This window comes from Vidua macroura, chromosome 29 (assembly GCF_024509145.1).
Source record: "Vidua macroura isolate BioBank_ID:100142 chromosome 29, ASM2450914v1, whole genome shotgun sequence".
Classification (NCBI taxonomy): Eukaryota; Metazoa; Chordata; class Aves; order Passeriformes; family Viduidae; genus Vidua; species Vidua macroura.
The window spans coordinates 2,746,408-2,758,275 of NC_071599.1; the positions used below are offsets into that span (position 1 = coordinate 2,746,408).

An 11,868-nucleotide genomic window follows, 5' to 3' on the forward strand; every position below is an offset into this window, starting at 1 on the left:
GGCTCTCAGAGCTCAGGGGGTGTTGTAATAATGACAACAAGCCTAGGCCCCTCAAAAAGTTCAGGAAGAATGCAAACCAACCTGCTCATAGACACATCTGATTTGGGCTGGTGGATTGAAATCAGCCTGAGGCAGCAGTGACAGTGCACTTGCCCAAGCAGAAGGGTTGTTCATCTGCCACCTGTCAGACCTCCACCAAGACTTTGAGGACTTGCTGGCTGCCTGTGTAACTTGTTCTGGCTCAGAGAAAAGTTTGCAAAAATGTAAAAAAGCTGCCTGTCTGGAAGAACCCAGAACTGGCACGTTGGATACTCCCTCCCCTAATTAGTAGGTGTAGTCCCAAAGATGCCGGCTGTGCGTGATGAGGCTCCTCTCCCTGCGTGACCATGCGGTTTACCAGCCAGGCTGGGCACAGCCAGAGTCCCCAAAATAGGTTTTAATTGAGCCCTGTGCCGCTGCTCAGAGCGGAGGGGCCTGAATTTCAGCTCTCTGTAGTTATTTTTCCTCACAGCCTCCATGGGTAGAGCCGTGCTGAGGTGTTTGCTGTGGGGGTGAGCGTCGGGGGCACCGCTGTAGGGTGCAAACTCTGAACCTGGCAGTTCTACCAGAGCTGCCCTGTTAATTGGATAGGAATTGTCTTGATTTGTGAAGGGTCTGGAGCACAAGGAGCTGAGGTGGCTCAGCCTGGAGAAAAGGAGGCTCGGGGGGACTTTGTCATTCTCCACAACTCCCTGACAGGAAGGGACAGCCAGGTGGGAGTTGGGCTCTGCTCCCGGGTAACAAAAGGGCAGGACAAGAAGAAACGGCCCCAGGTTGTGCCAGGGGAGGTTTAGGTGGGATATTAGGGGAAATTTCTATGTGGAAAAGGTGTTCAGGCTTCGGAACAGACTGCCTGGGGCGGTGGTGGTGTCACCATGCCTGGAGGGGCTTAACAGACATGTGACTGTGACACTTGGGGACACGGGTTAGTGGTGGCCTTGGCAGTGCTGAGGCAACAATTGGATGGTGTTGGAGAGCCTTTCCAGCCTAAGTAATTCAGTGATTCTGTGGCGCTGCAGAGGCGATCGTTGCGTAGGTGGTGGAGGGGTGCAGATGCCCAGAGCAAACTCCCAGCCTGGAGCACTGCCACTTCTTGTTCTCAGGACTCACCTGTCAGTTGGGTGGGTATTGCCTGGGTTTCAGGCTGGTGCAGTTGTGCTGAGCTGCCCTCTGGCCAGAGTTACGTGCCCTTTCCTGTGCTGGGCTGTCAAAGCTGCCCGTTCCCAGCTCCGTGATCTGGGGTGGCTCCAGCTGGGGGCTGCAGGGGCAGCCACTGTCACCAGAGAGTGTCAGGAGCTCCCGAACCAGAACAGCCAGGGGTGCAGGGGGTGGAGGATGGCGTGGAGCAGGGAACCCGGTGCCAGGATATTGGGTGGGGTGCGCCGGGGATTTGGCAGCAGTTCAGCACCAGCACAGCCACCTCTGTGTGTGCTGCCGGGGTGGGGACAGCCGAAACCACAAGACACCCAAAATTAGAGCCAGAAAGGGGGAGGAGAGGGTGTGAGGAGGGTTTGCTGGGTGTCTGTGTCAGGCTGACATGGCTGGCCAAGGTTTGACCATCTCCTGAAGGAGCAGCACTTTCCTCCCTGGCTTTCTCCACCAGCATTCACAACCCTGTGTAAAATCTCTGCCTGGAATGAGGTGCCCCGCTGGGATTTTCAATGGGTTCTGCATGGGAAAGGCATTGCCCTGCAAGAGGGGGGGAGGAGAACCGGGGCGTGGGGTGCCCTGGATGGGGTGGGGGCAGTTTGGGGGTGAGGGGGTCCCTGGATGGGGGGGGGGGGTCACGGTGACAACTCCGTGTCCCCATGGCGGGCAGGGAGCGCCCCCTGCTGCCACGCGGGACACGGCGTGGGGTGTCCCAGCCGTGGGTGGGGCTGTCCCAGGTACGCCCCAGGCACAGGTAAGGATGCCCCAGGTACAGGTGAGGGTGCCCCAGGTACAGGTGGGGATGCCCCAGGCAGAGGTGGAAATGCCCCAGGCACAGGTGAGGGTGCCCCAGGTACAGGTGAGGGTGCCCCAGGTACAGGTGGGGATGCCCCAGGCAGAGGTGGAAATGCCCCAGGCACAGGTGAGGGTGCCCCAGGTACAGGTGAGGGTGCCCCAGGTACAGGTGGGGATGCCCCAGACACAGGTGGGGATGCCCCAGGCACAGGTGAGGATGCCCCAGGCAGAAGTGGGGTGCCCTAGGCACAGGTAAGGGTGCCCCAGACACAGGTGGGGTGCCCCAGGCAGAGATGGGGATGTCCCAGGTACAGGTGGGGGTGCCCCAGACACAGGTGGGGTGCCCCAGGCACAGGTGGGTGTCAGCTGCCAGGGTTTGCTGCTCCAGGAGGGGAGGAATTGTGAGTGGCACCGTTTGGCTGGAGGGGGCTCTGGGGGTCTCACCTGCCCATGGACATTCCTGGGGGGAGCCAGACACGGCTGCATCGTGGGGCTGCCCTGGCCACTGCTGTGCCTGGGGGGCAGGGGCACTGGTGGGTGTTGTGGAGGGTGGAGGTCCTGCCAGCACCTCATGAGGGTGGAAGACAACTGGATAAAAGGAAAAAATTGTTTGCACTGAGGGTGGGGAGGTGCTGGCACAAGTTGCCCAGAGGAGCTGTGGCTGCCCCATTCCTGGAAGTGTCCAAGGCCAAGTTGAACAGGGCTTGGAGCAACCTGGCATAGTGGAAAGTGTCCCTGCATGTTGGACTAGATGGCCTTTAAATGTCCCTTCACTGATGCAGTGTTTGGTCATAGGTTGGACTGGATCTCAGAGGTCTTTTCCAACCTCATTGATTCTGTGACTCCAAAAAAGCCACCCGCACACACGAGCTGTGTCCTCTGGCCAGGAGCACGAGCTGACATCCCAAACACTGTGTGTTTGTGTCTCTTGTGTGTCTCCATGCTCTCTCCGTGCTCGGGGCACTGTGGGGGCAGGTTTGCCATGGAGGTGACCGCAGGGCTCCTTCCCTTCCAGATTATCAGCTGACGAGCGCTGAGCTGTCCTCGCTGCCGGCGTTCAGCTCACCTGGAGGGCTGTCCCTTGGCAACATCTCTGCCTGGCAGCAGCAGCAGCAGCAGCAACAGCAGCAGCAGCAGCAGCAGCAGCAACAACAGCAGCAACAGCAGCAGCAACAGCAGCAGCAGCAGCAGCAGCAGCAGCAGCCGCAGCAGCAGCACCTGGTCCCGGTGTCACTAGGAAACTTAATGTGAGTGCCACAAGAGGGAAATGGGGGATTCCTCTGGGGTGCCACACCTGCAGAGCCTCAGCTGAGACTGCTCCCTGGCTTCTCCAGACTCCCAGAGCCAGGCCTGGTGGGTCCATGCTCCTGGGGGCAGGAGCTGTGTGCCCGTGCACAGCTGGTTTGGGGGGGTCCTGTCCTTGTCACTGTAAGTGACACTCACTCACCAGAGTCCCTGGCTGAGATCAGGGTACTTGGGGATGCTCTGAGAGCCTCGTGCTGCTGCCTGTCCACAGTGGGATTGATCCCTGCACTCACCTGGGGGGAGCTGAGAACGGGCCAGAGGCAGTGTTAGATGGGATGCACGTTGCAGGATAAGGTGCCTGGAACTGTGCCCTGCTGGTATGGAAGAAGGTGGCTTTTAGTGTTGCAAAGAGATTGCTTTTCTCCAGGGCAGAATATACAAGCACTTGCATCTTAGAGCAGGATTTTTGATCTGCTTTTACTCTGGAATAAAGCACCCACACACAGAATTACAGTCAACATAAAGATTTATGATCCCGTTGAGACCATGGGACAAAGAGAGGCAGGAATTGAGGAGGGGGGATCAATGACTGCCCCAGCCACTGAGTCAAAGACATTTCCACCATGAAGGGATGGATGGATGGATGGATGGATGGATGGATGGATGGATGGATGGATGGATGGATGGTGAGATGAAGGGGGGATGAATAGAGGACTGGAAGGACAAATGGACAGATGAAGGGGTGGGATAGGTGGATGGGTGGAGGAATGGATGGAGGGGTGGATGGATGGACCAGGTTTTTGTGTAGGAGTTTAGTGTTTCCTCACTGCCTGGTGCATGTTTTCCAGGCAGGACAGGCAGCAGCTTCCTCAGTGTCTGCCTGGACCTCCTGCACCAGTGGGGCCGTAGGATCTGTGGAAATCCTGGACAAAATTTTGTGTTGCAGAGGCTGAGGTTCCCAGTTTAGAGCAGAACCACCTGGCTGAGCCGTGTGCTGGGTCTGTGCAGCCCACAGGGATGCAGGGGCAGAGCTGTAGGGACACCCATTGCCTTTGGGCCACTGCTGAGGGACAGTGGGTGGGATTGGGGCTGGATCACAGGTGCTGGGAGAGGAGGGATGTCTGATCCCAGCTCTGTGGTGATGCGTCCTGGTCACTGCACGTGATTCTGAAGTCATAATTCTGCTTATGAATCCAGATGAATAATCTAATCCAGGTTCATAATCATGGGCTCATTCGGCCGTGGCGTGTGAAAGTTCTGAATTCTGTGCACTGGAGGGTAGAAGGCGGCCAAAAAGTTAATAATGAGAGATTTCCCATTATCTCCTCCTCCATCTTTTTCTCCCCCTTCCTCCCCTCCTCCTCCTCCTCCTCCTCCTCTCCCAACCTCTTCCCCCCACCTTCCGGATGGCCCAGACAAGGGAGCCACTTGTCCCACACCACCACTTTGACTGTCAACACCAACCCCAACATCAGCATCAAGTCGGAGCCCGTCTCGCCCAACCGGGAGAGGAACACTGCCACCCCGCTCAGCACCTTCCCCCACCAGCCCCGGCACGAGCCCACCGGCCGCTCGCCCGTCGACAGCCTCAGCAGCAACACCAGCTCCTACGAGGGCAGCAGTGAGCGGGACGATCCCGCCCGCGCCGATTTTGGCTCCTCCCTGGGCCTCCTGCGACCCACCAGCGAGCCCGAGGGGGAGAGCCCCTCCGTAAAGCGCATGCGGTTGGATACCTGGGTCACATAACGCGTCCCCAGCATCCCTGGGAGCTCCAGGAGGGGCTGGGAGGGGCGGGGTGGGGGGGGGGGGGGAAAAACGGGTGATGGGGATGGGCTGGGGTGGGGAGGGGGGGGGGGGAAATTATCATAAACTGCCTGAGAAATAGCTTTAGGATTTTGTAGGCATTCGTTCTAGCGCAGCAGGCGACGCACGCAGTACATACGGCGGGGCTCGGGAACGGCCGGGAGGTGTGGGAATTGGGGGGGGGCTGGAGTGGGATATCCGTGTCCTCACCAAAAGCAGCAGCCCCTCAGGGATGCTCCCCTGCAGGCAGGCGGGCCGCACTGGCCGGCAAGACCCCCCCCCCCGGGATGTGGGACCGCAGCCCTAAGGCTGAGCGCCTGCGGCAGGATGGGCTCCGGGGGGAGACGGGGCACAGAGCACCCCAAAACGCACCTTCCTGGCCATTCCCGCGCGTCCCTGTGCAGGGAGGGGCACTTCAGACATGACCCAGCTCTCTGGAAGCTTGAAGGGCTTTGGTAGGCACAGGTTTTCCTCCAGAAGGGTTTTGCTCCAGCAGTTTTCCTAAGGCAGCTGGGAAGGGAGGCGGAGGGCGGCTCGGAGAGCCCAGCTTCGATTCAAAACAGGATGCAGCCACATCCACAGCCTGCTTGAGGCTCCTGGATCCTGGGAAGCTGCATCGGGAGTAAGAGGCGGATTTTTAAAGCTTAATCCCGTTTGCATGACAAGTGGATGCAGACAGCATCCTTGCTACCAGAGCAGGGAACTCCACTGTTCCTGACCAGGCTCATTGGAACACTGGAGTTCCCGTTTCCCAGGAAGGCCTCACCTCCACCTGGGCACAGCAGTTTGTGGAGAGGGGATGTTAGTGCTGGTTTTGAGAGCGAGTTGTGGATTTTAGCAAACAACGTCCGTAAAAGCATTTTAGAAATATGTTCCCATCGCACGTGGGCCAAAGCTTTAAATCAGGAAAATGGGAAGAAATGATTTTTTTTTTTAACTGAAAGATGCAACTGAAGTAATGATCCTAATGAGATTTTGCCTGAAGGTTTCTAGGCCTCAAAAGGCAACAGTGAGCTGTGCAGGAAAGCTCCCTGAGCCTTGAGCAGTGATTCAGTGGAAGGAAAAAGGGAAAACCGAGGGATTTCCTCATGTTGCCACTTGCTCTGGCAGTTTCCCAGGGATGGGTGTCGGTGCCCTGATCCCAAAATGCATCGGCCTGCTCGTGGCTGGGGGGTTTGGAGGAGAAGGGACCGTTCCTGGCTGGCATAGCCATTAGGGATGGGCTTTCTCCCTGCAGGTGCTCATTCTGGTTCCCCGTCCCCCTCCCAGCCTGCTGCCCTATCACCCTGTGCAGGGCCACCCCAGCCCCACTCACCCCTGGGCTCGCAGTCCCAAACTGGCACAAAACCTGCCCGGATGCCACCTTTGCCAGCTGGAGCTTGGCCAGCCTTGGGGGGCTGTGGAGGAGCTGGGAGCTGCCTGAGGCACAGCAAAGGGAGAGGAGCTGAGTCAGGGTGGGGTTTATCCCCCTCCTGGATCCCTCAGCTCAGCCTTGGCATGAGGCAGATGGCATAAAAAGGTCCCAGCAAACCAGAAGCAAATTCACGGCGTTTTACAGACTTCCCAACCAAGCATTGATCGCAAAGTTTCTAATTGGAAAAACGAGACCAAAAAAAAGGCTGATGGTTATTGTGAAATGAATAGGGCGTGGCTGGAGGAGGAGAGGAAATCCTTCAGAAGCTGGGTGAAAATCAGGAGCTGGCTGTGTGTGGAGAGCTGATGGAGGGGTCAGGGTGGTGGGTGCTCAGCAGTGCCGGCGTTCTGGGTACCCTCACCAACATCCCTGCTCGTGGATCGAGGCATGGAGAGACGTGCCAGATCAAATCCCCCCCTCCACACCTCGAAAGACCAAATTCCTGCCACAAAGGAATTCTCCAAATGACCGTTTTATTCTTTTTCCAACGATGAATTCGGAATTCCCTCTCCTGTTCCCGTGCTCTGGGAAGGCCTTGGCTAGGAGGAAAGGACCCCTGGCAGGTTTTGTGCAGTTAAACCCCCCCCGTGTCCCCTCCCCGAGCCAAACCCAGCGGGTACCAGGGACGCTCTCGGGTCTCCCCTCCGGAATGCCGGCGGCAGAAGCGGATCTCCCTCCCTCCCTCCATCCCTGCCAGTCCTTGGGGAAGCAGGAGAGCTGCTGCGGACCGTGGTCTTCCTCGCCCACGCCGACGCCCCGGCCACGCCGGATGTACGGGACGCGCACCTGAGCTCTTTGCACGGCCTTGCTTTGGAAATTAGGCGGGATAATGACGTCTCATCGCTCTCGTTTTTGTATTTTTTTTGGTGGTTTTTTTTGTTTTGTTTTTTTTTTTTTTTTCCTGCACAAAAAAAATTAAACTCAACCCAACGAACCGGGAGCAGCGTGGCAGGAGGGCCCAGCAGAGCAGCTTGCTCCAGAGACCCCGGCGAGGAGGCGGCAGCAGAGACCCCCCACCCTCGGTGCGGAGCAACCGCCGGGGCAGGGGGGGGTGAAAAAAAAAAACAAAAAAAAAAAAAAAAAAACAAACAAACAAAAACCAACATTTTTGCTCATTAACTTCATGCCCTGACTCCCAAGTTCACACTTCTGCCTGGAAGCTGAGAGCCTGGAACACACAGAAATGCAAGAGACGAGCGCTGGGTTCCGCAGAGGCGGGGGCAGATCTGCCCGCCGGGGAAGGCGCCGGACTCGACTCCACGATCCCTGGGCTGGTGCCACGGGCAAGTACGGCTCGTGGGGAGGCGGGGATGCCCCGGGGCAGCCACGGCCTTGCCTTCACGCAGTGAAAGGGGTTTGGGGGCTGTTTGTCGGGGTCTTTATTTTGTTGGGGGCTTGGGGTTATTTTATTATTATATTCTATTTTTTTTTTTTTTTTGGTCCGGGTCATTATCTTTTATTTCCCCCCCCCCCCCAGACTGTAGTATCTGGTAAACTCCTCCTAATTTTCAAAAGACAACGAGAAGAATGACAATCTAAGAAACCAACACCCTCCTTTGTGCTTCTATAAATATGTTTCTGATCTAATTTTATTTCTCGTGCTCATCTGTACTGTTGACAGTTACAATTGTGTATAATTTTTTTTTTTTTTTAATTTGGAATTTTTGCGTTGTATAGGGTTTAGTTTTAAAATATATATATATTTTCCATTTTTTAAAAAAGGGGTGTTGCAAAAAAAAATTGCACGATTTAAATGACAATAGTTAAAATGCTGCAGTTTTTAGAGATGTGGAAGCAAAATGGAGCTTATTTATTCTCAAAGGCTATAAAGGTGTAAAATGCATGAAGAAAAAAAAAAAACATTTACAAAAAAAAAAAAAGACAAAAAAAGTGTAACCTGAACAAAGTGTAGCGTTAAAGATTTTAAAGGATGACAACAACAAGAAAAAAAAAGAAAAAAAACCAACAAAAAAACAGCTAATATATTGTGTTTGGGCTAGTTTGCTTTTGTTTTTAATTGTTCCTTTTTTGGAGAATGAAATACATTTGTGTATATTTTCATATAAGAAGTATGCACTGAGATGTTTCCAAACTGATATATTCCTTTCTAAACGTGTGGTTACTTACCAAAGTCTGTTTCTGATCTTTACCTTCTGAACTCTCTGTGGATCCTCCAGCCCTCACCTGAGCACAGGTAAGCCGGGGCGGGGGCGGCGGCACGGCCCCCTCCCCGCGGGGTGCCAGGGGGTGCCAGGGGGGGCTGAGCTGGGGTGGGGGGGGGGGGGGCTGGCACGTTTGGGGGCTGTGACCCCCGGCCCGGGAAGGCTGGTCTTTCCCAGGGCTTGGTTTTTGGGGTGCCTGTGCCGGTGTGGGGCTGGCTGGGGTGAGCTGGTGCCAGGAGCGGGGGGCAGAGCGGGGGGTTCATGCCCCCGGGGGTGGGGGGCACGGGGCGGGCGAGGCTCTGCTCTGGTGTGCCGGCATGGCCGAGGCTGGTGCAGAGAGGAGGAGGATGGAAAGGGAGGGAGGGAGGGAGGAAGAAGGTCACAGGGTGTGGCTCAGGTGACGCTGCTGCTGGCAGCTGGAGGAGCAAGGGTGGGGTGGGAAGTCACCTGCCCACCCCTGGAGGAGATCTGGGGATGGAGCAGGGCCCTAAATGATGGATAGAACCTGAAATCCCGGGAAGGGCGCTAAAAGGGGCTTAAAATCCTGCCTGGGTGCAGTGAGGATGGTGATGGATCAACGGGCATGGTCCTGCCCGCTCTGGGGGCTGTGGAGGTGGTCAGCTGGGGCCAGGTGGTCAGCTGGAATCGAGTGGTCAGCTGGGATTGAGTGGTCAGCTGGGATTGAATGGTCAGCTGGGGTAAGGTGGTCAGCTGGGGTCAGATGGTCAGCTAGGATTGAGTGGTCAGCTAGGACTGAGTGGTCAGCTAGGACTGAGTGGTCAGCTGGGATTGGGTGGTCAGCTAGGATCGAGTGGTCAACTAGGATGGAATGGTCATCTGGGGTCAGATGGTCAGCTAGGATTGAGTGGTCATCTAGGATTGAGGGGTCAGCTGGAACTGGTGGTCAGCTGGGGTCAGATGTTCAGCTAGAACTGAATGGTCAGCTAGGACTGAGTGGTCAGCTGGGATCAGTTGGTCAGCTAGGACTGAATGGTCAGCTAGGACTGAGGGGTCAGCTGGGGCTGAGTGGTCAGCTAGGACTGAATGGTCAGCTAGGACTGAGGGGTCAGCTGGGCCGGGTGGCCAGCTAGGACTGAGGGGTCAGCTAGGACTGAGGGGTCAGCTAGGACTGAGGGGTCAGCTGGGGTCAGATGTTCAGCTAGGACTGAGTGGCCAGCTAGGACTGAGTGGTCAGCTAGGACTGAGTGGTCAGCTAGGACTGAGTGGCCAGCTAGGACTGAGTGGTCAGCTGGGACTGAGGGGTCAGCTAGGACTGAGGGGTCAGCTGGGCCAGGGGCCAGCGCGGGCACAGGGTGACTCCCTGCCCAAGGGCTGGCTCTGGGGCTGGCAGGGAGCCTGGCTCTGCAGGATGGCTGCACGAGGGGCTGGGTGCTGGGGCAGGCTGGCAGTGCCTTGTGGTGGTGTGAGGGGCACCCCAGCCCCCACGGGGGTTGTGCTTGTGGCAGGGAGGCTCCCGGGGGAAGGGGTTTGGTGCTGGGGTGTGTTTGAGGCCACTGCCAGGGTTGGGGTCTGAGGGCGATGGAAGTGTTAAATCAGAGCTGGTGGCAATGGGCCACGTGTGGGCCTGGGGGAAAGCGGGGCAAAGAGAAAGAACACCTTTCCTTTTCCTTCCTCCTCTTTCACTTCCCTCTTCCTCTCCAGAACAATTTCAGCAAACCAAGGAAAAAGTAAATTTACAAAAACCCCACCTTTTCCTTAAAAATTTCACCTCCCACACTTTTTTCTCCCCTTGTGTTGCTTGGCTGGGGGATTGCCCCCATCGCTTTGGGTGCGAATTGGGATGTTTGTCACCAGTTCTGGGGACAAGGCTGTGAACTGCTGCTGCCAGCCCAGAGCTTGGCTGGGGGTGAGGGGCACTTGCTGCTCTGGGGGTCCCCTCTGCCCTCCTAGGGAGAGCATCCATCAGGTGGGGAAGGAGCATCTTCCCAGCCGCTCCTTAGCTCTGCCATCCTGGGTGCTGCACCCTGCCTCCCATCTCTCCAGCTGGGGGCACAATTTGGGGATTTTTTGGGGGGATTTTCAAATTCATCCCCATGCACCTCTCCCTGGGCTGTGGGAGAGTGTCTAACAGTGGGCTTCAGCCGAAGGTTTGCTCTGCTTTCCCTTTCCCATGTTCATCCTTTTATTCCACCTTCCCCTCTCACTTCACTTTTCTCTTTTTTTTTTTTTTTTTCTCTTTTCCTTTCCACAAAAAAACCCAACCAGACCCATAAACCAAGTATTATGTTTTCACTACCTCCATCCATCACCCTTCCTTGTCCAACGCAGGAAGCCACACTCGGGATGTAAGAGGGCCTTTCCCCCTTTATTTTTCCCTTTCCCCTGGCGAATTTCTCTCCCTTCTGTCCCTCTGCCCCTCCTCTCTCTGGTCTCTCACCTGTAGTATTTTACCTGGCTACTGTAACTGTAAATAGCGAGTTTCAATCTGTTAGCAATGGTAACAGTACAGAAAACTGGTTTTGGGTTGTTTTTTTTTTTTTTTTTTTTTGGTTGTATTGATATGAAATGAGATTATATTTTTGTCAGAGTATATTGTAATAATACTGACTTTGGACATGGCCGAGTTGTACAGCGATTTCTTGTTTAACCCTCTTAGCTCTTCCCGTGCACCCCCTCCCCGGGCCTCCCTGCTCCCCAAATTTCCATGTCCCAGACCCGGACCCTGCCAGATCCTGGACAGGAGCAGCCACTCGGCTCCGTACCGGGGCTGCTTTTCCGCAGGGTTCCCAACACGCCGGCGTGTCCCCCGTGGGTCCGGGGAGGCCAGCAGCACCCGGGAGCGTCTTTAGTGAGCCTTGGAAATGTGCAGGGATGCTCTGGATCTCTGCTAACGCTCCGGGCAGGGGTCAGGGAGCTTGGAGCAGTGAGCGGGGTCGTTGCAGCTCCCCTCTTCTCCCCAGCCAGGGGAAAGCCCAGGTACTTCCCAGCTTCTTCCTCCCGAGCTCCGTTCTCTGGAGCGGCGCCTGTTTGGAATGTGCTTCACTTGAGCCAGGAGAGGGTGGTGTGGCTCAGGCTGCGCCAAGGCCGTCTCCAAACAGGCTGGGAAGGTTTTCCGGGGAGCTGAGGGATTGCCAATATCCCTCAGGCTGGGAAGGTTTTCGGGGAGCTGAGGGATTGCCAATATCCCTCAGGCTGGGAAGGTTTTCGGGGAGCTGAGGGATTGCCAATATCCCTCAGGCTGGGAAGGTTTTCGGGGAGCTGAGGGATTGCCAATATCCCTCAGGCTGGGAAGGTTTTCGG

General features: G+C 56.2%; 1 protein-coding gene and 1 long non-coding RNA gene across 10 annotated transcripts in view; both read left to right on the plus strand.

Moving 5' to 3' along the window:
- MEF2D (myocyte enhancer factor 2D) overlaps positions 1-5,008 on the plus strand; it is a 74,630-nt gene extending 69,622 nt beyond the window's left edge. For all 9 annotated transcript variants that reach the window (XM_054001078.1, XM_054001081.1, XM_054001077.1 and 6 more), the window contains 2 exons: positions 2,999-3,230; positions 4,644-5,008. In XM_054001078.1, the coding sequence (XP_053857053.1) occupies positions 2,999-3,230; positions 4,644-4,974 (563 nt within the window). In that variant the 3' untranslated portion in view covers positions 4,975-5,008. The remainder of the gene's footprint in view (positions 1-2,998; positions 3,231-4,643) is intronic.
- Positions 5,009-9,353: 4,345 nt separating this feature from the next.
- Positions 9,354-11,187, plus strand: LOC128820460 (uncharacterized). Its single transcript, XR_008440905.1, has 2 exons — positions 9,354-9,507; positions 9,580-11,187. It is a non-coding gene; the product is annotated as an uncharacterized LOC128820460 (long non-coding RNA).
- Positions 11,188-11,868: the final 681 nt, after the last annotated feature.